Source organism: Manis pentadactyla, chromosome 5 (assembly GCF_030020395.1).
Source record: "Manis pentadactyla isolate mManPen7 chromosome 5, mManPen7.hap1, whole genome shotgun sequence".
In the NCBI taxonomy this organism is placed as follows: domain Eukaryota; kingdom Metazoa; phylum Chordata; class Mammalia; order Pholidota; family Manidae; genus Manis; species Manis pentadactyla.
The window spans coordinates 68,092,753-68,120,748 of NC_080023.1; the positions used below are offsets into that span (position 1 = coordinate 68,092,753).

The 27,996-nt window shown below is 40.3% G+C and overlaps 1 protein-coding gene across 2 annotated transcripts in view; it reads left to right on the forward strand.

Moving 5' to 3' along the window:
- Positions 1-27,996, forward strand: part of ENOPH1 (enolase-phosphatase 1) — a 39,484-nt gene that overhangs the window by 1,315 nt on the left and 10,173 nt on the right. For both annotated transcript variants that reach the window (XM_036906413.2, XM_036906415.2), the window contains exons 2-3: positions 25,550-25,651; positions 27,788-27,990. In XM_036906413.2, the coding sequence (XP_036762308.1) occupies positions 25,550-25,651; positions 27,788-27,990 (305 nt within the window). The remainder of the gene's footprint in view (positions 1-25,549; positions 25,652-27,787; positions 27,991-27,996) is intronic.

Here is a 27,996-nt window from a genome sequence, read left to right on the forward strand (position 1 = left end):
TTACTTGGCACATTTTTTAGAAGAATCACAATACCCTGCCATCTGTCTTACCAAGGTTCTTAAGAAGTCTACTTTGACATTTTCTCCAAGTGTCTAATCATACTGGGGGCCTCTAGAGAAATATTCAGGACTGCCCAAATACTGATAATTGAGTTAACTTTGTTTTTCTTGTTGATTGTGGCATAATAACGGCTTTCTTGGAGTTTTCATAGAGGAAAAAGATTCTTCATCTTTGTGGTTTATAGTTTACAGCTATCTCCATTCTGACTTTTATCTTGCTTTCCACAGTCACCAGGAAACAGGGACAAAGACCCTGGAGGTACTGATTTGGCACAGGATATGTACCATTCTTAGCAAGTTGATTAAAGTAATAAAGTAACTCATGCAAATCAATTTTGTACAAAACATAATCCCCACCACCACCATATCTTCTGACAGATGACCTTATGACTCATTTCTTGGAATCTTTGTTTATGGCAAACTTACTCTTGAGTTCTTTCTGAGAGTAAAAATGCCTTAATGGCCCAAATAGATTTTTTTTTTTGGATTTGGCATGACTGTAGGCAAATTCAAGGCAGGCTGCAAAAGTGTGTTTCGGGAATCTTGTTTAAAGGATTATTTCCTGTGCCCTGTCCTGTAGTCTATTATTACTATTATTTTATTAATATTAATCTATATAATGTTATTAACATTTCACATTAATTTATCAAAACTGATGTTTCTAAAAGTATGTTCAGAAGAACTTAAGGTTTGTGTGGGTGTTTATAGTAATTATACAAAAAAGGGATTCTATTAAATGCACTTTTGGGAAATGTTAGGTTATACGTGGTCAGCTAGATTTCTTTACTGCACGATTTTCAGAACCTTTATATCATACACATGTCCACGCATGTATGCTTTGTGAGTCTTCAAGAGAGTGGCGTTTCACAAATTTACTTGAACAACAAAAAAACTTAAAAGAGTATCTCAACAACTAATCTGAGTGTTAAGTGATGTTCTACTTTATTAGTCACATTAGGTCTGTGAATATGTAGCCATACTTCCTGTGGAATGATAACAGGAAACAAACATTGAGTACTGTATACATTCTCAAAAACTCTGTGAGGTGTATGTAACTGTCTAACAACTGATAGGAAACGAAGGTTTCGAAAAATTGAACATATCTGCCTGGGATTTGAACCCAAATGATCTGACTTAACTCTTACTCTTCACATTATATTCGACCTCTGAAATGGGAATCACAGCGTTTATTCCATCTTCTTTGCTTGGCTGCTATGTATATTAAATCACACAGTTGTTATGAGAGCACTTTAATCAATATGAAGTACCAAAAAATATAACAAATTTCAGTTTACACTACCTCTTGGTGATAGGTTTAGGAGTGAATCCTTGAACCAGAATAACTATAGCTGAGTCTTTAATTTGGGGATTTGGTTCTGCAGTCAGTGTATACTGTGAAAATTGGGTATTGTTAAAAATTGCCTTTGAAATGCCTTAGGAAGTCAGTTCTCTTTGGAAACTGATTTCCGTCTTTCAGTCAGTCATATGCAGCTTTCCTTTAGGGTTGAAATGTATTTCTGCCTTCACTTGAGCACCAGTAGTTGGTTTGGGATTAGGTGATATAAATGAAAAATATGTGTGACAAACATTAGCCTCACACTGTTGAAGACACTTGGGGAACTGAGACTTGTCCAGGGCACAGAACACCCTCATTGAGTGGAATGACTGACAAATTGCCAGCACTGGTTATGGTCAATTTTTCCTCTTTTTTTTTGCTGACCACTTATAGTTGCATGTGTGTATATGATTCAGCTTAACTACATTTACATAACATGAACAACCCTGGATCTTAATGGGATTCCATAGAATCTTCCCAGTCAGGAAGTGGTGTTCTCTGGATAGCCTGTTGCTCTGTCAGGGCATGCCTCAGCCCTTTATGGCTGACAACAACAAACAATGGCTTTATCTACAAGTAATTATCTTATTTTCTCTAAATTTCATAGAACTGTCAAATTTCTACAGTGGGAAGGGCACCTAGCTGGGATCATCTAGTGAATTTTGCAGTCAGCTGATTTATTGCTCATACAAGGCAGTTGATGCCTGTGGGAATGTCCTGTGTGAGGGTCATCACAACTTGGGGCGAGAGCAGATTTCCTTGGATGTTCCCAGTCCATGTGAGGCCTCAAAGCTACCATCCCTGCCCCTCACTGTAGGACATGTGCCTCTGGGGTTTGTTTTCTTTTCAGGGATTGACTCTGATTCTCTACAGTAGTGATCTCCCAAAATTGTTTGGTTATGTACACCATTAGCAGAATTGGAGCAGGCACTGCCAGTAGAATTTATAAATTGCCTACATGTATTACTTACTGTACTGTGTTATAAAATATTTGGAATTTAAAGATGAAATTGAAGTAATATAAACAAGTGCAGCTATATTCTCTTTCTTTACCCCATTGAAACGTCTTGCATGCTCCCAGTATACATGTGCCCCATGTAATCACTGTGGTGAAGTAATAGTCATTTGCAGACTTTGTGTGTTGTATTCTAATGTTTTCAGTCTGTAAGCATATGAAATGACACCATCACCAGTCCTTGTGGTTATCCTGTCAGAAACCTTAAAGTGTTGTGTGGTTGGGGAAAATTATCTCTTATTCCTGAACATGCTCTTAATTTGGTGGCTCTCCTGTTGTTATATGTCAGATAACAACAGTTGCGGAACTTATGTTCTGTAAAGTCACGGTGAACATTTTGAGCAAACACTGAATCATTGCCCCCAGAGAAAATACCATGTTAGGTTCCTGTGAGCCTCTGGTCACATTTTTGTGAATTGATTAATACATAACTTTGTCTTATATGTGTTTCTGTTTACATTGTTTAATATAGATTGTTGATTCACAAACATTGAACTTATAGCCAGTGGCACTGTAACTCAGCTTTAAGAAAGCTTGCCTAACACATACATTTTCTTCATAAGGCACATCACAGCTTCCTGGCTTTGAGAACACTAGACAGTGAGTGCTTGCTTCAGCACTTTGGGGGCCATTTTAAACTGCAAAGTCTGCAACAGAAAGCACAGAATGTGAAGAATGTGACACTAAACAGACTCTGAAAAGGCCACTTGTTTAAAATATTAGTGGTGAAATAAGGCAACTCATTACCTCGGCTGAGAGTGTATACATCAGACGTTTGAACACTCTTGCCATTTGGCACATGTACCTGTCCACAAGTGATCGGGAAAGTACAGTGAATATTGATTTGGGGATACAAATAAATTTGAGTGAGTAGGAGAATTCACAACTATGGGAACTGCAAAGAATGAGGATTGACTGTGTAGAATAGTATTTATGAGGATGGTTTTGGAGACTGCAGGTCTGGATTAGCATTCTGGATCCTCCGTATATGATTTGTGGCAAATTAATATCTTAGTCTAGGTACGTATTTCCTCAGATGTACTGTGGGGATATCTATGTCATAAAGCTACTGTGAAAATTTAACAAGTGCTTAGCCCTTTATAAAAAACTTTATAAGAGGAGGAGGAACCAAGATGGTGGCATGAGTAGTTCAGTGGAAATCTACTCCCAAAAACATATATATTTGAAAATACAACAAATGCAACTATTCCTAAAAGAGAGACCAGTGGATACAGTACAACAGCCAGGCTACATCTACATCTGCGAGAACTCAGTATCTCACAAAGGGGGGGTAAGATATAAGCTGCGGCATGGGGGGACCCAAGCAACCCCCCCACCCCAGCTCCCTGGTGGGAAGAAAGGAGTCGGAGCGGGAAGGGAGTGAAAGCTGAGGACTGCTAAACAACCAGTTCTAGTAATCCGCACTGGGAGCGCGGACACACGGTGCACAGTGTGCTGGATATTAGAGAAATGGGAGGGCAAAATCTGCAAGCAGGTCCCCGCAACTGGCTCCCCCCGGGAAAAAAGAAAAGCGAGTGCTTTTTGAAAGTCTTAAAGGGACAGGGACCTCACAGCTGGACGGAATCGTTCCAGCACACTCAGCCCAGAAGCTGGGAATCCCGGGGAACTCCAGGTGACCCAACCCCCTAGGCGGCCCCATAGCTCTGAAGCCCCTCACAGCGATGAGCAGCCAGCCAGTTGTTCCCCCAGCTGGTGCGGACCCTGACACACTGGCCCAGTAGCACGCGAGCCGGCAGTGGCAGCTGAGTGAGCAGCCCGGGAGTGGCCCTTGCGAGCCAGCAGAGCTGGCCGAGGGAGTGGCCCGCATGAGCCGGAGGTGTCAGACGGTGGTGGCTGAGCGAGGGGCCAAGGAGTGGCTTGCGTGAGTACAAGGCGGTAGCTGACCAAGCAGCCCGGGAGTGGCCCATGTGAGCCTGTGGCGGCAGCAGCTGAGTGGCCCGGGAGTGACTGCATCCCAAGCAGCCGCCCAGAATCTCCTCAGCCACCAGGGCCAGACCCAAATGCAGTGGCCAGCACGCAGCTGCCCGGTGGGGGCACCGCTCTCGCAGGAGAACACACCTGGGGAGCCTGCCACTCCCTGCAGGGCTCTTCCCTACCCTGATGGAGATCCTGCCCACAGCAGCTTAGGGGGTAAATCCGGAGGCTGCTCCAGGAGTGTGGGTAAGTGACACAGGCAGCAGAGCAGGACAAGGCGACCAGCAAGCAGGAAAGGACTTTGTTTTCCCAGCTGACACACACGCTACCTGCCTACGGATACCTCTATCACCATGAAAAGGCAGAAGAAGTTCGTCCAGTCCAGAATTACCGAGACAACCCCCAAGAGAGAGGACCTGGGGAGGTTGATTTAACCAATCTCCCCGAAAAATAATTAAAAATAAAGGTCATAACCATGCTGATGGATCTGCATTGAAATATGCAAGAGTTAAAGGATAAAGTTGGGAGGGAGAATACAGAAATAAAACAGTCTCTGGAAGGACTTAAGAGCAAACTGGATGAAGTGCAAGAGGCTGTTAGTGGAATAGAAATCAGAGAACAGGAAACAGGAACACAGAGAAGCTGACACAGAGACAAAAGGATCTACAGGAATGAAAGAATATTAAGAGAACTGTGCAACCAATACAAAAGGAACAATATTCGCATTATAGGAGTACCAGAAGAAGAAGAGAGAAAAAAAAGGGATAGAAAGTATCTTTGAAGAAATAATTGCTGAAAACTTCCCCAAACTGGGGGAGGAAATAGTCTCTTAGACCATAGAGGCCCACAGATCTCCCAACACAAGGGACCCAAGGAGGACAACACCAAGACACATAATAATTAAAATGGCAAAGATCAAAGACAAGGACAGGGTATTAAAGGCAGCCAGAGAGAGAAAAAAGGTCACCTACAAAGGAAAACCCATTAGGCTATCATCAGACTTCTCAACAGAAACCTTACAGGCCAGAAGAGAATGGCATGATATATTTAATGCAATGAAACAGACGGGCCTTGAACCAAGAATACTGTATCCAGCACGGTTATCATTTAAATATGAAGGAGGGATTAAACAATTCCCAGACAAGCAAAACTTGAGGGAATTTACCTCCCACAAACCACCTCTACAGGGTATTTTAGAGGGACTGCTCTGGATGGAGCACTGCTAAGGCTAAATAGATGTCACCAGAGAAAATAAAATCACAGCAAAGAAAGACCAACCAAATACTAACTAAAGGCAAAACATAAAATCAACTACTCACAAAAGCAGTCAAAGGAAACACGAAAGAGTACAGAATAAAACACCTCACATACAAAGAATGGAGGAGGAGGAATAAGAAGGGAGAGAAATAAAGAATCATCAGACTGTGCTTATAATAGCTTAATAAGTGAGCTAAGTTAGACAGTAAAGAAGCTAACCTTGAATCTTTGGTAGTCATGAATCTAAAGCCTGCAATGGCAATAAGTACATACCTCTCAATAGACACCCTAAATGTAAACGGACTGAATGCACCAATCAAAAGACACAGAGTAATGGAATGGATGGAAAAAGCAGGACCCATCTCTAGGCTGCTTACAAGAGACTCACCTCAAACCCAAAGACATACAGAGACTAAAACTCAAGGGATGGAAAAAGATATTTCATGAAAACAAAAGGGAGAAAAAAGCAGATGTTGTAGTACTAGTATCAGACAAAATAGACTTCAAAACAAAGAAAGTAACAAGAGATAAAGAAGGACATTACATAAGGATAAAGGGATCAGTCCAACAAGAGGATATAACCATTATAAATGTATATGCACCCAGTACAGGGGAAACAACATATGTGAAACAAATACTAACAGAATTAAAGGAGGAAATAGAATGCATTCATTTTAGGAGACTTCAACACACCACTCACTCCAAAGGACAGATCCACCAGACAGAAAATAAGTAAGGACACAGAGGTACTGAACAACACACTAGAACAGATGGACCTAATAGACATCTATAGAACTCTACACCCAAAAACATCAGGATACACATTCTTCTCAAGTGCACATGGAACATTTTTCAGAATAAACCACATACTAGGCCACAAAAAGAGCCTCAGTAAATTGATAAAGATTGAAATTCTACCAGCCAACTTCTCAGACCACAAAGGCATAAAACTAAAAATAAATTGTACAAAGAAAACAAAAAGACTCACAAACACATGGAAGCTTAACAACATGCTTGTAAAATCAATGGATCAATGACCAAATTAAAATAGAGATCAAGAATTATATGGAGACTAATGACACCGACAGCATAAAGCCCCAACTTCTGTGGGATGCAGCAGAGGCAGTTCTAAGAGGAAAATATATGGCAATCCATGCCTATCTAAAGAAGGAAAAAAATACACAAATCAATAGTCTAAAGTCACAATTATTGAAACTGGAAAAAGAAGAACAAATGAGGCCCAAAGTCAGCAGAAGGAGGGACATAATAAAGATCAGAGAATAAATAAATAAAATTGATAACAATAAAACAGTAGAAAAAAATCAATGAAACCAAGAGCTTGTTCTTTGAAAAAGTAAACAAAATGGGGGCCTAGCTAGACTTATTAAGAGAAAAAGAGAATCTATACACATCAACAGAATCAGAAACGAGAAAGGAAAAAATCACTTTAGATCCTACAGAAATACAAAAAATTATTAGAGAATACTGCGAAATCTATATGCTAACAAGCTGCAAAACCTAGAAGAAATGAACAGCTTCCTAGAAAACCACAACCTTCCAAGTCTGACCAAGGAAGAAAGAAAATCTAAACAGACGAATTACCAGCAATGATATTGAATTGGTAATCAAAAAACTACCCAAGAACAAAACCCCTGGGCCAGATGGATTCACCGCTGAATTTTATCAGACATGCAGAGAAGACATAATACCCATTCTACTTAAAGTTTTCCAAAAAATAGAAGAGGAGGGAATACTTCCAAACTCATTCTATGAAGCCAGTATCACCCTAATACCAAAACCAAGCAAAGACCCCACCAAAAAAGAAAATTACAGACCAATATCCCTGATGAACATAGATGCAAAAATACTGAAGAAAATATTAGCAAACCAAATTCAAAAATACATAAAGAGGATCATACACCATGACCAAGTGGGATTCATCTCAGGGATGCAAGGATGGTACAACATTAGAAAACCCATCAACATCATCCACCACATCAAGAAAAAGGACAAAAACCACATGATTATCTCCATAGATGCTGAAAAAGCATTCGACGTACTTCAACATAATAAAGGCCATATATGACAAACCCACAGCCAACATCATACTTAACAGCAAGAAACTGAAAGCTTTTCCTGTAAGGTCAGGAACAAGACAGGGATGCCCACTCTCCCCACTGTTATTCAACATAGTAGTAGAGGTCCTAGCCATGGCAATCAGACAAAACAAAGAAATACAAGGCATCCAAATTGGTAAAGAAGAAGTCAAACTGTCACTATTTGCAGATGACATGATATTGTACCGCGTTCGCCCCTTGTTGCAGTGACGACAGCGATACGTACACAGACCTGGTTCACTTCAGTTCTTTATTGTTGCTCGGAAGGCCGGGAGAAGGTGAGTGAGAAGAAGCAACAGCCGGGGGGAGCGAATGAGAAGAAGAATGAGGGGAGAGAGGGAGACAGAGATTGAGAGAGTGGGAAAGAGAGTGAGTGAGTGAATGAGTGAATGAGTGAATGAGTGAGAGAGTGAGAGAGCGAGTGAGAGAGTGAGAGAGTGAGAGAGTGAGAGAGAGAGTGAGTGAGAGAGTGAGAGAGTGCTTCTCTTTCCTGCTTATGCCTTATATAAAGGAAGCTGGCCTATGGTGATCAAGATCATGCAAGCCTATAGGAGCAACTTCCTTATGCTAATGCCACCAAACCAGGCAGGGTGGCGCCCAGGAAGCGTGCGCCACCTTAGGGCATTGGTCAACTAGAGTGGAAGGGCGGTGTTCAGCCATAGTGGGACTCAGCCTCGGCCGTAGGCCGGCCCCTACATCTCCCCCTTTTTTGTTTTTTAGCACAATGAGGCTCGGGGACCATGCCTGTCTTAGGTTGTCAGGGAGGTGCAGCATCCTTACCCGTCATAAGGCAACAGACAGCTAAGGTCTGCGCCCTGTCTTAGGTTGGTATGCGTACCTCCTGATCTTACCCGTCTTTGACTACTGGTCCAACATATTGTGCTACACCCTAGGGGAGATGCCTTCTTCTATAGCTGCCATGGCCTGCACCAGAGCCATCGCCCGCACTTTCCGATGTTGCCATTGCATGGAACAGAACACCCATGCCTGACCAGGCTTTGGTGGCATTTAGCACGGCTTCAGCAAACTGAGCTACAGACAGCGCCTCTAACTTTTGGGGACTAACATTCAATATTTCTAGCCATAGCTGAGTGGTGAGCACATCAAACTCACTGGACCAATTGGTGGATAACATCTTGCCTAATTTCCTCGACAGATTGGCAGCTTTAGAGAGGTTATGAAAGGAATGCCAGTAACACATAGAGCTGTCAAAAGACAGATATGGGAGATTAAGTGTACTATAGGTAGAGAAAAAGGCAGGAAAGGTATGTGCAGTTTCAGTCACTGGGAGTGGAATAGGCCAAGCCTTCACCAGAACCCATAGTTCTCTGGGCTCCGCTATCGCCTGCTGAAGAATCAGTAGCAGGATGAGCATCAGTGGCATCGGCATCTTGCACTTCCGATTCTGGTCTTGCCACTCTCCGTGTCAGGCGTTCAGGCACCCAGATGGGATTGTTTCGGTCCTGTGGGAAAACACAAACAGAGCCTCGGCTCCAGATTAACACTGGATCCGGGCCTTTCCATGATCCTTCCAATACATCCTTCCACATAACTGCGGGCATGTCTTTAGGCCTGGAACGGTGATTATGCCGCTCTGCTGCACTGTGGCCATCTTTGTCCAATGTCAAAAAATTTAAAATGAACAATATGATGTTAAGTTTGTCTCTGGGGGATCTGAAGTCTGCCCCTATTCCCCCTTTTTGTTTATAGAGAACATTTTTAAGGGTCAGGTTGGCGCGCTCTACCACGCCTTGCCCTTGAGGGTTATAGGGAATGCCCGTGGTGTGGGTGATATCCATTGTTTTTAAAAAGCTGAGGAGCGATTGGGATGTATATGCTGGCCCATTGTCAGTTTTTAAATGTTTGGGCTTTCCCCAGGCCGAAAATGCCTGGAGGCAGTGAGATATGACATCTCTAGATTTTTCTCCTGTATGGCAAGAGGCAAAAATGATGCCTGAGCAGGTGTCTACAGACACATGGACACATTTCATCTTACCGAATTCTGGAATATGGGTAACATCCATTTGCCAAATGTGATTGGGGAGTAGCCCCTTTGGATTAACTCCTTCTGAGATGGAGGGTAAGAGTGTGACACACCATTTGCAACTAAGTACTATGGCTCTTGCTTGGTCTCTAGTAATATTATATTTTAGGCGAAGGGTATGTGCATTGACATGGAATTGTTTGTGAAATTGAGCAGCTTGTTCTACAGGGTCAAATAGAGCTAAGATGTTAAACTCACGGGTCAGGGCATCGGCACGTCTGTTTCCCTCAGCAATGGGTCCTGGGAGGGAAGTGTGGGCTCTTACATGTCCAATAAAGAAAGGTTCTGATCGAGTCCATATTAGTTGTTGTAGCTTTCTAAAAATGTTGGCAACGGGGGAAGACTGGCTAATATAACTTACATTCTCTAAGATGGACACAGCAGTCACTACATACTGACTATCTGCTAAAAGGTTAAAAGGTTCCTGTGAGAAAAGCGTAAAGGCTTGTGCTACAGCCAACAGCTCTGTTTGTTGGGCTGAAGTGGTTGGAAAACTGAATGTCCAAGATTGGTCACCAGTGACCACAGTCCCAATGCCATTCTTTGACCCATCAGTGAACACCACCTTGGCTTTGGGTATGGGATTACATCTTGTGTTTTTAGGAAAGATGACGGGATTAGAGAGGCAGAACTGTAGCCAAGGATGTTTTGGGTAGTGGTTGTCAAAGGAAGCATTGGTGATGGTGTAAGCAACAGCCCATGCATCACAGCATGCAGTAAGACATTCAATCTGCTCAGCAGTATAAGGCGTTATTATCATGTTTGGGGGAATCCCAAATGTTTTTATAGCTGTCCTGATTCCCTTGATGATCAAATCAGCTATACTCTGAGGATACCATCTTAATGTTTTTCCTGGAGAGTGGGCCAGATATACCCAGAGAATTGGCCCTTCCTGCCAAAGTACCCCTGTTGGGCTATTATTACTGGGTATCACTATAAGGAATAGCAATTTGCCATAGTCTATTCTATCTACCTGGGCAAGCTGCAAGCGGGATTGGACTAGGCTCAAGGCTTCCTTGGCTTGCTTACTGAGAGAGCGCGGAGATGATAAATCAGAATCGCCCTTCAGTGTCTCATATAATGGACTGAGCTCTTCATCTGTAAGCTTTAGGAATGGCCTTACCCAATTTATATCTCCAAGTAGTTTTTGAAAATCATTAAGGGTTTTTAATTGATCTGTTCTTATGGTTATTTTTAATGGCCTAGCAATAATATCTTCCAATTTAATTCCTAAATACTGTTTGGTGCAAGTTGCCTGTATTTTCTCTGGTGCTAGTTCCAGACCCCATATCTTAAAGTGTGCTTGCAAGAAGCAGAGGGCTTCTTCTACTTTACTATTCTTTTCATGACATAAGAGAATATCATCCATATAATGATAGATAATTACATCAGGGAACTTTTTTCTAACTTCTGCCAGGGCCTCATGCACATACAACTGGCACATAGTAGGGCTATTTGCCATGCCTTGTGGCAACACTTTCCACTCATACCGCTCATCTGGGCAATCATGGTTGATGGCTGGTACAGTGAAGGCAAACTTTTTACAGTCCTCAGAATGAAGAGGGATGGAAAAGAAACAATCTTTGATATCTATTACAATTGATTTCCAACCTTTTGGCAGGGCCATAGGCAATGGTAAACCTAATTGCACTGATCCCATGAGAATCATCTGATTATTTACAGCTCTTAAATCATGCAGCAATCTCCATTTTCCTGACTTCTTTCTTATGACAAATATGGGTGTATTAAATGGGGAAGTAGAACTTTGAAGATGCCCTGCGGCAATTTGCTCTTGCACTAATGTGTCATTGATGTCCCTGCAAACTTTGAGGTACACATTTAAATCTTTATTTTTCCAAGGCCTGATAGCCTCTTTACACCATTTATTTGCTTGCTCATAGGCCAACTGTTTTACTAGGGGCATTGCTGTGTCAACATCTCCAAATATACGGCCTGCAGTTTGCATTAACTTTACCAAGAAGTCTGCATAAGGCTCATTTGGTCCTTGCAGTACTTTAGATAATTGACCCTGTAAATCACCAATGCCCTGGAGTGTTTTCCAGGCCTTGACAGCTGCTGTAGCTATTTGCATATACACAGCAGGAGGGTAATTTATCTGATTATGCTGTCCTAGGTAAGGTCCTGTGCCCATTAGCATCTCCAGGTTCCACTGATTGTTCCCTGCGGCAGCGTTGCGCCGGGCAGTGTCTTGAGAAAGCTCTGCCCACGCAGTTTTGAATAGCAGGTACTGACCTCCAGTAAGGCATGCTCTGGCTACATTAGCCCAATCATCTGGTGTTAGATTCTGAGTGGCTAATGACTCCACTATGGCCACAGTGAACGCTGCTTGCACTCCATAGGTGGTGGCAGCTTCCTTTAGGCTTTTAACAAGCTTAAAATCTAGGGCTTGATGGTATCTTTGCTGGGTGTTTGGATCTTCTATTACTGGGAAGGCTGCATTCCCCTCCATGGTTAGCCATTCCCTCCATCTATTCTTGCCCAATTGTTCTTGGCACCCCTGGCCACCACAATATGAGTAACTCTGGTAAAGGGGTGGCTCTGCTCTATAGGTTGGAGAGCAAAATGGATAATTTGGGGCGGTTGGCACAATCTCTTCTACCTTACTGCTCTTATTGGGAAGAGGGGCTGAGCTAGTCTCTCCTTCCTCTCTGCTTATTCTCAGTCGGCTCAGTGAGGAGCACAATGTGGGCCGATGTCCTCTCTGAGCAGCCCTAGCCTCTAACTCTTCTCCTGATAATTCTTGGTCCTCTTCCTCATCAGAGGACCCCCCCTGTGTAGATCCACTTTCAGATGCTCTCGCAGAGGCTCTTTCCTCTTTCACTTCCTCAAGAATCTCCTCTCCCTCCCTTATGGCTTCTCTACAACTAGGTTTATTCTCCTTTAGGCAGCTCTTAACCAGCCCCCATATGGGGAGCGTCCCAGCCGGGAGCGGCTCCCTGCGATCTGCGCTGCGCAGATCCTCGCCTAACTTTTCCCACACGGGGGTAGTGATTCTTCCTGCATCTAGGAACCATGGAGCATGCTTCTCCACCGCGTGGAGGAAAGCCCTTGCGGTTTTTGTTTTTAATGAGGTTCCGTTGGCCCTCAGGAGTGCTCTCAAAGGCTCTTCTACTCTAATTCGAGACTCTTCAGATCCCATGTTAGCGATTAAAGGATAAAAGGCTACTTCTAAGTTTATGGGTAAAGGGTACTCTTATCGCTAACCTGCATTCGTCGCTATACCGCGAACTTTCCTTGCTTCGTCGCTTTCCCGCGAACTTTCCTGGCTTCGTCGCTATCCCGCGAACTTTCACTGGCGCCCTAAGTTTTCATAACATTTTTGACAAAACAAAACAGTACAACAAAGAACACTATGACGGACAGACAAAACAGAAATCCCCACCACAGCCGCTTGCTATCTCCTTTCCTACTCCTACATTTGCTTTGCTCGTTGGTCCACTCACCCTTCTCATCTGAGGCGCCTTCCCGAGCAATCCTTCCGAACGGGGTCCACAGGTACTGCTTCAGGGTAAGAAGCTCTATGGCGTCTGCGTCCACTAGTTTCTCCTCTGGGTGGTTGGAGAAAAACTCCCGGGTTTCGGCACCAGATACCGCGTTCGCCCCTTGTTGCAGTGACGACAGCGATACGTACACAGACCTGGTTCACTTCAGTTCTTTATTGTTGCTCGGAAGGCCGGGAGAAGGTGAGTGAGAAGAAGCAACAGCCGGGGGGAGCGAATGAGAAGAAGAATGAGGGGAGAGAGGGAGACAGAGATTGAGAGAGTGGGAAAGAGAGTGAGTGAGTGAATGAGTGAATGAGTGAGAGAGTGAGAGAGCGAGTGAGAGAGTGAGAGAGTGAGAGAGTGAGTGAGAGAGTGAGAGAGTGCTTCTCTTTCCTGCTTATGCCTTATATAAAGGAAGCTGGCCTATGGTGATCAAGATCATGCAAGCCTATAGGAGCAACTTCCTTATGCTAATGCCACCAAACCAGGCAGGGTGGCGCCCAGGAAGCGTGCGCCACCTTAGGGCATTGGTCAACTAGAGTGGAAGGGCGGTGTTCAGCCATAGTGGGACTCAGCCTCGGCCGTAGGCCGGCCCCTACAATATTGTACATAAAAAAACATAAAGAATCCACTCCAAAACTACTAGAACTAATATTGGAATTCAGCAAAGTTGCAGGATACAAAATTAATACACAGAAATCTGTTGCTTTCCTATACACTAACGATGAACTAGCAGAAAGAGAAATCAGGAAAACAACTCCATTCACAATTGCATCAAAAAGAGTAAAATACCTAGGAATAAACCTAACCAAGGAAGTGAAAGACCTATACCCTGAAAACTACAAGACACTCTCAAGAGAAATTAAAGAGGATACTAACAAATGGAAACTCTTCCCATGCTCTTGGCTAGGAAGAATTAATATTGTCAAAATGGCCATCCTGCCTAAAGCAATCTACAGATTCAATGCAATCCCTACCAAAATACTAGCAGCATTCTTCAATGAACTGGAACAAATAGTTCTATAATACATATGGAACCACCAAAGACCCCGAATAGCCAAAGTAGTCCTGAGAAGGAAGAATAAAGTAGGAGGGATCTTGCTTCCCAACTTCAAGCTCTACTACAAAGGTACAGTAATGAAGACAATTTGGTAGTGGCACAAGAACAGACCCATAGACCAGTGGAACAGAATAGAGACTCTAGACATTAACCCAAACATATATGGTCAATTAATATATGATAAAGGAGCCAGGGACATACAATGGGGAAATGACAGCCTCTTCAAGAGTTGGTGTTGGCAAAACTGGACAGCTACATGTAAGAGAATAAAACTGGATCGTTGTCTAACCCCATACCCAAAAGTAAATTTGAAATGGATCAAAGACTTGAATGTAAGTCATGAAACCATAAAACTCTTAGAAAAAAACATAGGTGAAAATCTCTTGGACATAAACATGAGTGACTTCTTCATGAACATATCTCCCCATGCAAGGGAAACAAAAGCAAAAATGAACAAGTGGGACTATATCAAGCTGAAAAGCTTCTGTACAGCAAAGGACACCACCAACAGAACAAAAAGCATCCTACAGTATAGGAGAATTCATTCATAAATGACAGATCCGATAAAGGGTTGACATCCAAAATATATAAAGAGCTCACGCACCTCAACAAACAAAAAGCAAATAATCCAATTAAGAAATGGGCAGAGGAGCTAAACACAGTTCTCCAAGGAAGAAATTCACATGGCCAACAGACACATGAAAAGTTGCTCCACATTGCTAGTCATCAGAGAAATGCAAATTAAAACCACAATGAGATATCACCTCACACCAGTATGGATCGCCACCATCCAAAAGACAAACAACAAATGTTGGCAAGGTTGTGGATAAAGGGGAACCTTCCTACACTGCTAGTGGGAATCTAAATTAGTTCATCTATTGTGGAAAGCAGTATGGAGGTTCCTCAAAAAGCTCAAAATAGAAATACCATTTGACACAGGAATTCCACTTCTAGGAATTTAGCCTAAATATGCAGCAACCCAGTTTGAAAAAGACAGATGTACCCCTATGTTTATCACAGCATTATTTACAATAGCCAAGAAATGGAAGCAAGCTAAGTGTCCATCAGTAGATGAATGTGGATAAAGAAGATGTGGTACATATGCACAATGGAATATTATTCAGCCATAAGAAGAAAACAAATCCTGTCATTTGCAACAACATGGATGGAGCTAGAGGGTGTTATGCTCAGTGAAATAAGCCAGGCAGAGAAAGACAAGTACCAAATGATTTCACTCATATGTGGAGTATAAGAACAAACAAAAAACTGAAGGAACAAAACAGCAGCAGAAACACAGAACTGAAGAATGGACTAACAGTTACCAAAGGGAAAGGGACTGGGGAGGATGGGTGGGAAGGGAGGGATAAGGGTGGGTAGAAAGGAGGCATACAATTAGCATGTATAATGTGTGGGGGTGTACTGGGAGGGCTGTGCAACACAGAGAAGACAAGTAGTGATTCTACAGCATCTTACTACGCTGATGGACGGTGACTGTAATGGGGTTTGTGGGGGGGACTTGGTGATGGGGGGAGTCTAGTAAACATAATGTTCTTCATGTAATTGTAGAGTAATGATACCAAAATAAAAAAAACCTTTATAAGACAAATGAGTAATAGGATCTGCCATGCTTATAAGGTGGTGAGGAAGATAGAATGAGCTGCAGTGCAGTAGTCTTTGAAAATTGTAAATCCCTATAGAAACACAGATTCTAATGCAGGATGTGTCAGACTGGTAGAGACAGAAAGTACTTGTGAAGGGTTAGCATGAAAAAGGGGAACTAACATTTACTGAAACCCACCTCTAGGATTTTTTCCTACAATGATTACTTCCACCTCTGTTCCTTATTGCCCTAGTCAGAAATACGTTAAGAATGAGATCTAGAACACTACTAATGTTAAAGAACTTGTGGAAGCACTGGAGTGGCAGGATGGCCTTGCTGAGTAATAGTTGGCTTGGTTAAAGTTCCTTTCCCCATTGCTTAGAGTAGTGTTTCCCAAGTGGAGATACACTTATGGTGGTGAGAGGATTTCATAACTGTGTCTGAGTAAATCAAGAGGTGGCTAGAAAACACCTCTGGCCTTAATTTCTTATCTCTTATTCTAGAACCTTCCATGTCAAGGCTCTTACATAATCTTTCAATCCTAATCAATCTTTCCTTCCTTTCTCTCAAATTTATTTGAATACCTATTATGTGCCAGGCTCTGCTAGGGATCCAGAATCCTTAAGACCTAGCTGCCACCACTATGGAACTACTAAGGAAGACCAGTATAAACAGAGGTTATGTTTGTATCATCGATATCCTTTGTGGTTTCCTGTTGGTCAGGAAATAAAGTTTCAACTCCTAAACTTCAGTGAATTGGGTTTTCCAGTTTACTATCCATCTATTCCTTTATTCATTTTATAGCTGAACATGCCCATTTGGTTCATACCCTTTCATGCCTCCACCATTTCATTAGGTTGGAATGTCCTCCTTCCTCTCCCAAGTGCAGGCTGGTCCATCTCATTAACTTAAAAAATTCTGCTAGGCTGTCTGAATACAGAGGTAAGACCTGCTTCTGTTCCCAAAGAACTTTTGTTTAAGCACAGATTCCAGAGTTCTGTACTGCAGGGCCACATATTGGCCACTGTAGCAGATGCTGCCTTGGGGTGCTGTACGTGTGTCCTGTTTTCCAGCAGTGCTGAGAGCTCTGCGGGGCAGACCCCAGAGTCTCACACAGGCCTGCACATAAGGCATACAGTAAATGCTTGGTGACAGGGATATGATTCCAGAATGAACATGGAAGAGGCTCAGGTTACGTTTCTGTTAGCTTCTGCTATCCTTGCTATTTCAAATTTCCTCAAGGTGGTACTTTATCTTATTAGAACAGCATGTTGTTTAAGTGTTTCTAGAAAGGCATTAGGATTTTCATTGACTCAACATTTCTAAAACCTACAAGTGTTAGAGGAAGAAATCAACTAATAGTGGAAATTGAAAACCATAGAAGACAGAAATTTTATTAAGTTAAAACTAAGTGAAAAAGCTAAGTACATTATTCTGTGGAAACTCGTGTCTGTTAATGTGAGGAGAGAGGAATGTGTTTTTTTCCTAAATTTTCCTCAAAAATTAATTGACGCTTGTTACAAATTGCAAATATTAACAGAAAAATGTAGTGGAGAGGGTGAATGCACTCTTGCTCCTACCACCCAAAGACGACCAGTGAGAGTTTGGTGAGTATTCCTCCTGATTTTTTTCCTATGTGTACAGTAAAGTCATTTAGATCTTTCAAAGAAGTGTAGTCAGATTTGTTGCAGTTGGGGACCATGAGAATGAGAAACAGTCAGAATGACATTTAATGCCGAGGGCTTAGACTTCCTCTGGAGAATAAGCACCAAGTCATCGCTCCCCTGTGCTTTTATTAAGTTACAGCAAGCAAAAAGACAGGCAGCGATGAATGATTATAAGATGTTTTTTCATCAAGCTAAACAATTGCAAACTAATCACCTCTTAAAGTTTCTCTTATGTCTCATCAAGTCATCTGGCCACGTGAGTCTCGTGGTGTGTTCCTTATCTGGATTTGCCTCAGAAAGGATCACAAGAAATGTTCACAGTCCTTGTCACACCGCTCATGACTCGCACCAGATTCCAAAATGCAGCACCTATTGTTCTCTCTTAGATTAGTTTTGTCTATAGATTAAATTTACGCAGGAACTAAATTACAGCAAGGTTAACTGCTGGGGTATCTACACAGATTGACCCCCAAAAAGCACTAATTTTAATATATAACCCCTGCTTTTTAAATATGTAAGTAGGCCTTATCTTGCTCAGATAAACTTTTTAAGGATATCCTGTGTTTAGCTCTGTAAAGTCCTACCTTATCTGATGGTTCTTAAAATTTTCCATTCTTACGGGTCACTTCATGTCACCCCTCCACTAAAGAAAAAAAGGTATTTTTATAGTAAAAGTTTATTTTTATATACAACTTTGGGTCTTCATATTTGATTTAAAAAATTCTGAAATTGGCTTTGGTGGAGATGTAGGGGTCAGAAGAGGAGTGGGAAGCCAGCCCACCCTGATCCTGTTGCACCCGGTTCTCCATGACCTCTTAAAGAATGTGTGGAAAGTTGGTAGCCCTGTCCTTAGAGTCCTTCCTGGAACCTCTTGGTACCCTTCCCGCAGACTCCATTCCCAAAACACAGATTCCATTTCAAAGACCAAAGTCTTTAATACAGAAATGGATTATTTGTCTTCTGTGGATGTATACAAGGTGTTCATATCTTAACTTCATTTTCTTTTCAATGACTTATTATGTGGCCTAATAAGAAGTTCCTTTTCTTAAATCTAAAGAGTGTGGAGCTGACATCCTTGACTGAGTAGAGAGAGACTAAGACATGTGTTTTGGAAACTAGTGGTAATCCCAGAAGCGGGACCTGGATGGAACTTTGGAGAGGAGTGCCTGGTCAGACCAGGGTTTGGCAGTTAAGCTGGTATGCTCCAAGAGGCTGGCTGACCTCTGGGCTGGGCCTTGTGTTGGTCCAAATCATTGTAAGTTTGCTAAGCTAATTAGTTTCTTTCAACTGGGATGATCCTGCTTTGGGGACCTGACCCTTCAAATTAACAAAGTCCTGGTGATAAACTGTAATCATGACTTACTAATTTGTGCCTCTGTAAAATGGAGGAACTAATAGCACTGGTTTCATAGGGTTATTATGAGAACTGAAATGAAGTCATTAGGGCCATTCATTAATCAATTCATTGAGTAAATTTGGAGATCTTGGTAGCAGTGGCAATGGTGAGAAGTAATTAGATTCTGGATATATTTTGAAGGTTGGGTTGATGTGATTTGCAGATACATTGATTGGATGTGGAGCGTGAGAGAAAAAGAGGAATAAAGAATGACTAAGGCATTTGGCCTGAGCACCTGGAAGATGAGATTGGTGGATTTGGGAGGAGTAGGATTAAAGGGTTTGGTTTCAGAGATCCAAGTGGAGATTTGGGGTAGGCAGTTGGAAAAAATTGGTTTGTAGTTCAGGGAAGAGGTTTGGGCCAAAGCTATGGATTTGGGGGTCATCAGCAATAGACAGTATTTAAACTCATGAGATTAGATGAGCTCACTAAGGATCGACTGTAGGTAGAGAAGTGCCTGGCATAGCAAGGATTCAGTAAATGTTAGCAGTTACTTCCACTATTACTACAGCTAGTCATATTATTACTATTTCTTGGAAACAAATAGTTACAGAACTGCCAAGTGAACCAAACTCATTTTCTTGGTATAGTTTTTTTTTGAGAAACCAAAGCTGTATTAGAAATTTTATAGGTAACATAATATCAGTGTCCAGGGAGTTGGGTGATCCTAGTGAGTTGTGCTCCCCGAAGTCATCCACCCACAAAGCTGGATTGGCTCAGGTATTGAGATTCTGTAGGCCTGGGTTTGAGACCTGGCTTTACTTTATACCTGCACTGAAACCTTTCTGAACCCAGCTGCTTCATCTATTCAAAGGTATCACTTTGTGGGGGTGGTAGGTAGATTCAGTAAGATAACTGTCAGTTTCTTCCCCTTCTCTTTCACTGTAAGGACCAGGCCTAACTCTGGGCCAGTCAGGTTTCCCTCTCTGGAACTCATGAGATAGTAATATTGTGAGTCTATGCTTCATTTTTAAGCCTTATCGCAACTGCTAGCCCTTTAAAATGATAACCTTGCCTTGTGTGCTGTGATTCATTGCAAGTAATCAGATTATAGTTTATCTTTTTTACAATTTAATTTCCTTAATAGGTGTGTGTAGGGGAGGAGGGGGATCCCTGCAATAGGATTTCAAAGCCACTTTTGTCAGCAACATAATTTTTAATTCACTTTGAATGCAGATGATGAAATCTAATGTTCATTCCTAAAAGCTTCAGCTTTCAAAGTGGAATGGTTATATCCCTGCTTACCCCATGAGGATAGGGACAGGAAAGTTATTACTTCTGAGCCCCTGTGGCCCTATGTAGCAGCCAGAGTACTGAAATTTCTCGATAGTTCCTAGTATGGTCCTAAGGGAGGATATTAAGGAGCAATTCCAGTACCACAGTTGCTGAAGCTGTCTGTTTAATGGCATGGACCACTCTAAGAAGTAGTAAATTCCCATCATTAGAAGTGTTCAAGCAGGTACAACTTCCAGTTATAAAATAAATAAGCTCTGGGGATGTAATATACAGCATGGTAACTGTAGTTAATATTGTATTGCATATTTGAAAGTTGTTAAGAGAGTAGATCTTAAAAGTTCTAATCACAAGAAAAAAAATGTAACTGTGGTGATGGATGTTAACTGGTCTTTTGTGATGGTTATTTTGCAGTATACTGCATACATCAAATCATTATGTTGTATCCCCCAAAACTAATGTAATGTAATGTTGTTTGTCAATTATATCTCATTTTAAAAAAGATTATACACTTCTGTTGTAGAAAATAGATATACCCCCTCCCAAAGAAGTTTTTTCTTGTAATTTCATGAACTAGAGAGAAATTCTACAAACATTTATGTCCATGTTCCCCTAGATTTTGTTCTGTGCAAAAGATTTTGTTTTGTGACCTGTATTATTACTTAGAGAATGTGGTTTGTTTTTATTTTTATTTTATTTTATTTTATTTTATTTTTTTATTGAAGGGTAATTGACAACAGTATTACATTACATTAGTTTCAGGTGTACAACACAGTGATTCAACATTTATATACATGATAATTCTAGGTACCAGCTATCACCATACCAAGTTGTTACAATATTTTGACTATATTCCTTATGCTATACATTACATCCCGGTTACTTATTTATTTTACAATTGGAAGTGTGTTTATATATATATTTTGTGAGGGCATCTCTCATATTTATTGATCAAATAGTTGTTAACCACAATAAATTTCTGTATAGGGGGGTCAATACTCAATGCACAATCATTAATCCACCCCAAGCCTAATTTTCGTTGTGGTTTGTTTTTAAAAGTCATCAACTACTTAATTCTCCTTCGCTTTTTATCCTCTGAGAGTAATAGAGAAATAGTAACCTACCAACATTGCCTTTGTGTTTAATTTTCTGGCTGAAAAAATTGTAAGTTCTCAAGTACTATAAATCATTTGCACTGTGTGGTTCCATTGGAAGGCTTTTAAAATAGTTCTTTAAATAGCTGTACTCTAAGTATTACCCATTACCTTTCTATTCATTTTCTTCAAAGGAGACTTCAGTAAATATTATAGCAACAATTTTATTTTTATTGATTCTATGACCTTTTCTTTAAGACAGCCACTTGACCATAAAGCAGATCCATCCATATTTGGACTTACAGACATTTAATGAGGCAAGTTCTTTAATTAGATCTTCAGAAATTTTGTGGCCCTTAATGGAGTTCTTTCAGAAAGCTACCATTGAACTGCATAGAGTAGTATAAGTTGCTGCTTGCATAGTATCCCTTTTAGCATTTAGTGGAATTTAATTATAGTCCCCTGAAAGAGAAATGCTCTCATTTAGTTCTATAGCTTTTGGTTATATGTGCTACTTAACCATAACAGCTCCTTAGGTGCCTGGTGTTTTGTTCCTTCAGTTTTTCTTTGTTATACTCGACAAATGAGTAAAATTATTTGGTACTTGTCTTTCTCTGCCTGGGTTATTTCAGTGAGTGTAATACCCTCCAGCTCCATCCATGTTGTTGCAAATGGTAGGATTTCTTTTTATGGCTGAATAATATTTCATTGTGTATATTTACCACATCTTCTTTATCCATTCATCTACTGATAGACATTTAGGTTGCTTTGTTATCTTGGCTATTGTAAATAGTGCTGCAATAAACATAGAGGTGCATTCAATACATTCATTTTGCTGTGTTTTAGAGTATGAATATATCCCAGCTTATTTATGTGTTCTCTAGCTGATAAAGATTTAGGTTGTTTCCTTTTATTTTGCTATTATACCCAGAGCTATAACATACTTTTTTTTTTTTTTTTTACTTTCCTCCTTGTGCTCAGGAGTTAGAATTCTCTAAGAGTTATGCCTAGGAGAGGAACAGCTGTGTATGTGCACCTTCAGTTTTACTATGTCTGCATACTAGCATGTGGTAGGGCCAGTTTGCAGTTCTACCAGGGGGTGTGAGTGGAGGAGAGATACTAAGTAAGAGAAAGGAAGGCACAAGGAGGGGCATGATGGAGGCCCTGAAAGGAAAATATTATTTTTTTATTACATAAATATTTAAAGAAAATTAGAAGCATGTCAGTTCAGTAAAAAGGAATCTCTTGCAGAAAAAGAAAGCTGTCAATCTTAGCTTTTCATTTTCCTTCTTTAGATCCAAGAATGAGTTGTTTTTTTTTTAGCTTAAACAGTGGGTTTTTCTGTCAAGCATCCTGAAAAATTTGCTTGATTGAACTATTTGCATGCTTCTGAATTTACAGAATGATCCATTACTTCCTGTAATGGCACATGATAACAAGCAAAATTGAATGACTTCATTTTTACTAGGTAAGTGAAATGTGAGTAGCATATTCTGAGGAGAGGTGAACACTTGAGTCCTAGAATTCTCTAAGAGTTATGCCTAGGAGTTATGCCTAATAATATACGTATTAGAAATACCATCTATTTATTTTCTCACTTAATCTTTTTAACTGAAATATAATTGACATACACTATTAGTTTCAGGTGTACGATACAGGGATTTGGCATACACATTATGAAATGCTCACTGGGATACTTTGTTACCATCTGTCACCATACATTTAGTTGTTACAGTACTATGGACTGTATTCCCTATGCTGTCTGTTACATTCCCATGACTTATTTTATAGCTGGAAATTTGTACCTTTTAATCCCCTGCACATATCTTGCCCATCTCCCCACTCTTTTAGTCTTACCTTTTAAGAAAGCCATAATAACTTTTTCATGTTGTATATTTTCATTTGGGAGTGCAGTTTTAAGTTGAACTTAGATTTGGTACTCCTTAAATATTAAAAAATTCTAATTATGTAGCTGACCTTTGTTTTTTTCCAGTCAGGGGAACACTAGATACTCTAAAAAAAAAATATTATTCATATTAATCTCTCCTAATCATATCATCTCTAGTCTTCTTTGGATTAATCCTGTTCACCTTTGGTGAGTCTCAGACTTTCTATTCTCAGCATTCCTTTATGTACTTAAAAATTACTGAGGACCCAAAGAACTTTTGTTTATGTGAGTTATATTGATCAATATACATAATAGAAATTAAATACGGCATTTAAAAATATTTATTCATTTTAGATAACAATAAGCCCCATTACTTTAACATAAATAATGTTCTTATGAAAAATAGTTTCTTTCTTTGTTTTGGAAAACATGGTTAGAAGAGTGGCATTATTTTACATTTTTGTAAGCCTACATATTGAAGAGAGCTGTGTTCTCTCATCTGCATTGAGTCTATTGTGATATCACACATCTGGTAGCCTCTGGAAAACCCTATTATACACTCCTGAAAAAATAACAGTTAAAAAGGCAAAAAATATCTTAGTATTCTCATGAAAATAGTTTGATCTTGTGGACCCCTGAAAGGGTCTCAGTACTCTCAGTTCATGACACTTCTCCAGCGAAGCTTTCCCTGACTTCCCTCATGAGGTGCAGTTTACCTATTTTATGCCCTAATATAATAGTACTGTGTACCTCTTGTTTATAGTATTAAAGTATCTAAGTTTAATGTCTGTTTCTACTACTAGGTCTTTGAGATTAGGGATCGTGTATGGTTTTGGTTTACAGATCTCCAGCTCTTACCACAAAGGCCTGCCCTTTACTGGGCGTTCAGTAAATACTGTGAGTGAATGAATTCAAATGAACAGACTTGTTGAATTCAACTTGGTTATAGAGTTTCCCTTAAAATGTAAGGCCTATGGCTCAGTGAAATAAGCCAGGTGGAGAAAGACTAGTATCAAATTATTTCACTCATCTGTGGAATAGAAGAACAAAGAAAAGACTGAAGGAACAAAACAGCAGCAGACTCACAGAACTAACAGTTACCAAAGGGAAAGGGACTGGGGAAGATGGGTGGGAAGAGAGGGATAAGGGGAAAAGGGGGCATTACAATTAGTACACATAATGTAGGGGGTGGGAGGCATGGGGAAGGCAGTACAACACAGAGAAGACAAGTAGTGATTCTATAGCATCTTACTATGCTGATGGACAGTGACTATAATGGGGTATGTGGAGGGGACTTAATTCTGGGGGGAGTCTAATAATGATAATATGCTCATGTAATTGTATATTAATTATACCAAAAAAAAAAAAGTAAGGCCTCTGAAACGTGTGCTTGGGGTCAATATTCATACCATATATTGATCTTCTATTTTTTTAGGCTCTGGTTATTGCTGAAATTGTTACGGAGCCATTATACCCTGGATTTGTGCAGTGTTCTGCTCGTACTCTGCTTGTCTCACCCATTGTACCTCATTACAGTTCTTTGCCTGCCATCCTCTCATCCTCGCTCACCCATGTGCTTGAGCTTACTGACAAAAGGAGCTATGACTTACTTATCTTTTCAGTCCCTTTTATGACCTACTCAAGGTCTAGCATATTTTGGCCTATATAGACACTAAAATAATTATTGAATATGCCATATCTGATGTGAAAAGGTACATGTGCTATATAATTGTAAATAAATGTAAAAATTTCTACTTGAGGATATCATGTTTCCAGTGCATGGATTACTGACAGGTTATTTCCGAATTGTGTTGTACATCGCTTTGTTATGGGGAGTCTGATTACTAAGAAAGAATCATGGTGATTAGGTTTTCTTTAAACATTTTTCATATGTGGACACCATTCTTTCAGCAGATATTTGAGTATGTTCATGTGCCAAGTACCTTGGTGTACACATGGCATTGGGTATACAGCTGTGTAAGATATACTTGACCCTTACCTTCAAGCATCTGTGATCTAGCAATCTAGTTTGGGAGTCAGCAGACTTTTTCTGTAAAGGGCTGAATAGTAGTAGTAATAGTGTGGTGGTGTTCCAAAAAAGCTTTATGGTGCAAACAGGAGTTAACTAGATTTGGCCCCGAGAGCTGTAGTTTGCTGACTCTTCATCTAGTTCATTTGTTTCTTGGTCTCCTGTCTCACTGATATATCCGTGTCATCAATTTTCATATTCTCAATGAAATTTTCAGTGGCTTAATTGTCACAATTAGCTTAAGGTGAGATTGTTGAAGAACTTGATGTCCTACAAATGACTAAAGCTAATTCTTGTTTTTTCTTTTTTTTCTAGGACATTTTATTTCCTTACATCAAAGAAAATGTTAAAGAGTATCTGCAGACACATTGGGAAGAAGAGGAGTGCCAGGAGGACGTCAATCTTTTGAGGAAACAGGTTGGGACATTTCTATTCCGTTGCTTTCATACTCCCAAGTGTCTTAGAATTAGGATGCCTAGAGACTTAGAATGTGTTCTGAGCATATCGTAAAGTTAAGTGTTCTGGATTCACAAGGCATGGAACTTGCAGTGACTTGCCTACTTAGGAATTCACAGATGCTTAATGAAATGGCATTTTATTGTCTCTATAATTGCCTCTTTTGGGATCTATTTCAGTTGCATTAAAATACCATGTATTTATAAAATCAAGTCTTTTATGGGTGGAATGCAGAGGGTTTTGTACCATGTTATCACATTTTTCATTAATGTCTTCAAGGTAGCATCTATCACTTCATTCTCTACTGCCTTCTGCCTCATGGCACAAGCCCCTGCTGACCCCCCATAGTGCTCCTTGGCCCTCGCTCACATCCATACACCCCTCCAGACTTCTCCTGCCAGTTCACACTTGGCCTAGCCTTCATTTCATGTGCTCTGTTCCACTCTGTTCCCTCCCTGGTTTTCAGTCTGTTTTTCTTTTTTTTTTTTTTGCATTTTTATTTTTTTTATTTTTTTTTATTTTTTTTTATTTTTAAATAATTATTTTTTATTGAAGGGTAGTTGACGCACAGTATTACATTACATTAGTTTCAAGTGTACAACATAGTGATAAAACATTTATATACATAATTCTAGGTTCCAGCTATCACCCTACCAAGCTGTTACAATATCTTGACTATATTCCTTATGCTATACATTCCATCCCGGTTACTTATTTATTTTACCATTGGAAGTCTGTCCTTTTTTTTTTTTTTTTGTGAGGGCATCTCTCATATTTATTGATCAAATGGTTGTTAACGACAATAAAATTCTGTATAGGGGAGTCAATGCTCAATGCACAATCATTAATCCATCCCAAGCCTAATTTTCGTCAGTCTCCAATCTTCTGAGGCATAACAAACAAGTTCTTACATGTAGAACAAATTCTTAAATAATGAATAAGTTACATGGTGAACAGTACAAGGGCAGTCATCACAGAAGCTTTCGGTTTTGCTCATGCATTATGAACTATAAACAGTCAGTTCAAATATGAATACTCATTTGGTTTTTATACTTGATTTATATGTGGATACCACATTTCTCTCTTTATTATTATTATTTTTAATAAAATGCTGAAGTAGGTAGATACAAGATAAAGGTAGAAAACATAGTTTAGTGTTGTAAGACAGTCTGTTTTTCTTTCTACATTGTGTGCTGTGGAACTCCTGTTTCTGTTGTTTTTCATATTAAAATTGCTTTAGTGGCAAAGATACCTGCTGTGCAGAGCTAACTGCATTGTTTTCTCTGCATAGTTTTCTACACTGGACAATGTGGAATGCTCTCTGTAAACTTTTTAAAGTTAGGAGTTAGGTTTGGAAATATGGTCACATCCTTTGGGCATGGAGTTACATTTAACATGGGCTTGTTAAATTTTCTGAGAAATTCAGAGTTGGTCAGAAATACCACCCTCCTTACCTTTTTTGTTGTCTCAGCTCTTGCTCTTGAAACATACATACATAGTTCCTCTCTAGTGTATACATCATTGAGTCTTTAGATATTGGACATATCATTTTCACAGGGACCATGTCCTCAATAGTTGTTAGGTTTTTTGCAACATGTGGGAGATTGCAGGGGACTGAATGTGAACCAACCCCAGACATGGCTTCAATAACTTCTTTTTATTGGGTTCCAGACAGAAACTAATATTACTGAGATTTTCCTTGTTTTGTCCTTGGTTAATTATAGTGCAGAGAAAATGATCAGATTTAATTGAAATCCTGGTTCATTGATCCTAATAAGTGAATCAACAAACCAGGTCTTACTATATCTTTTTAGCATTATGTGCTCTCTCTCTCTCTCTCCTCACATACAACATGCCTCTTGGTTTAAATATCAGCTTTAGCAACATAGGAAAGGTAATATAAATTTATCAGTTGTAATCCAGTTTCTTTGAGGAATCATTCATATCAGCCCCAGAATGTAGGACACTTTTAATTTGTAGCAGTATTCGGTGCTGACGATAATTGGAGAGAGTTAGCCTGCTTGGTTTTCAGGTCTCATTTTAAGTGATTTTTTTTTAAAGTAAGTAAGATACTAACTTCATGTTTATGACTTAAAGGCTGAAGAGGACTCCCACCTGGATGGGGCTGTTCCTATCCCTGCTGCATCTGGAGATGGGGCAGATGAACTGCAGCAGATGATCCAGGCTGTGGTAGACAACGTGTGCTGGCAGATGTCTCTGGACCGAAAGACCATAGCCCTGAAGCAGCTGCAGGGCCACATGTGGAGGGCAGCATTCACAGCAGGATGCATGAAAGCAGAGTATGT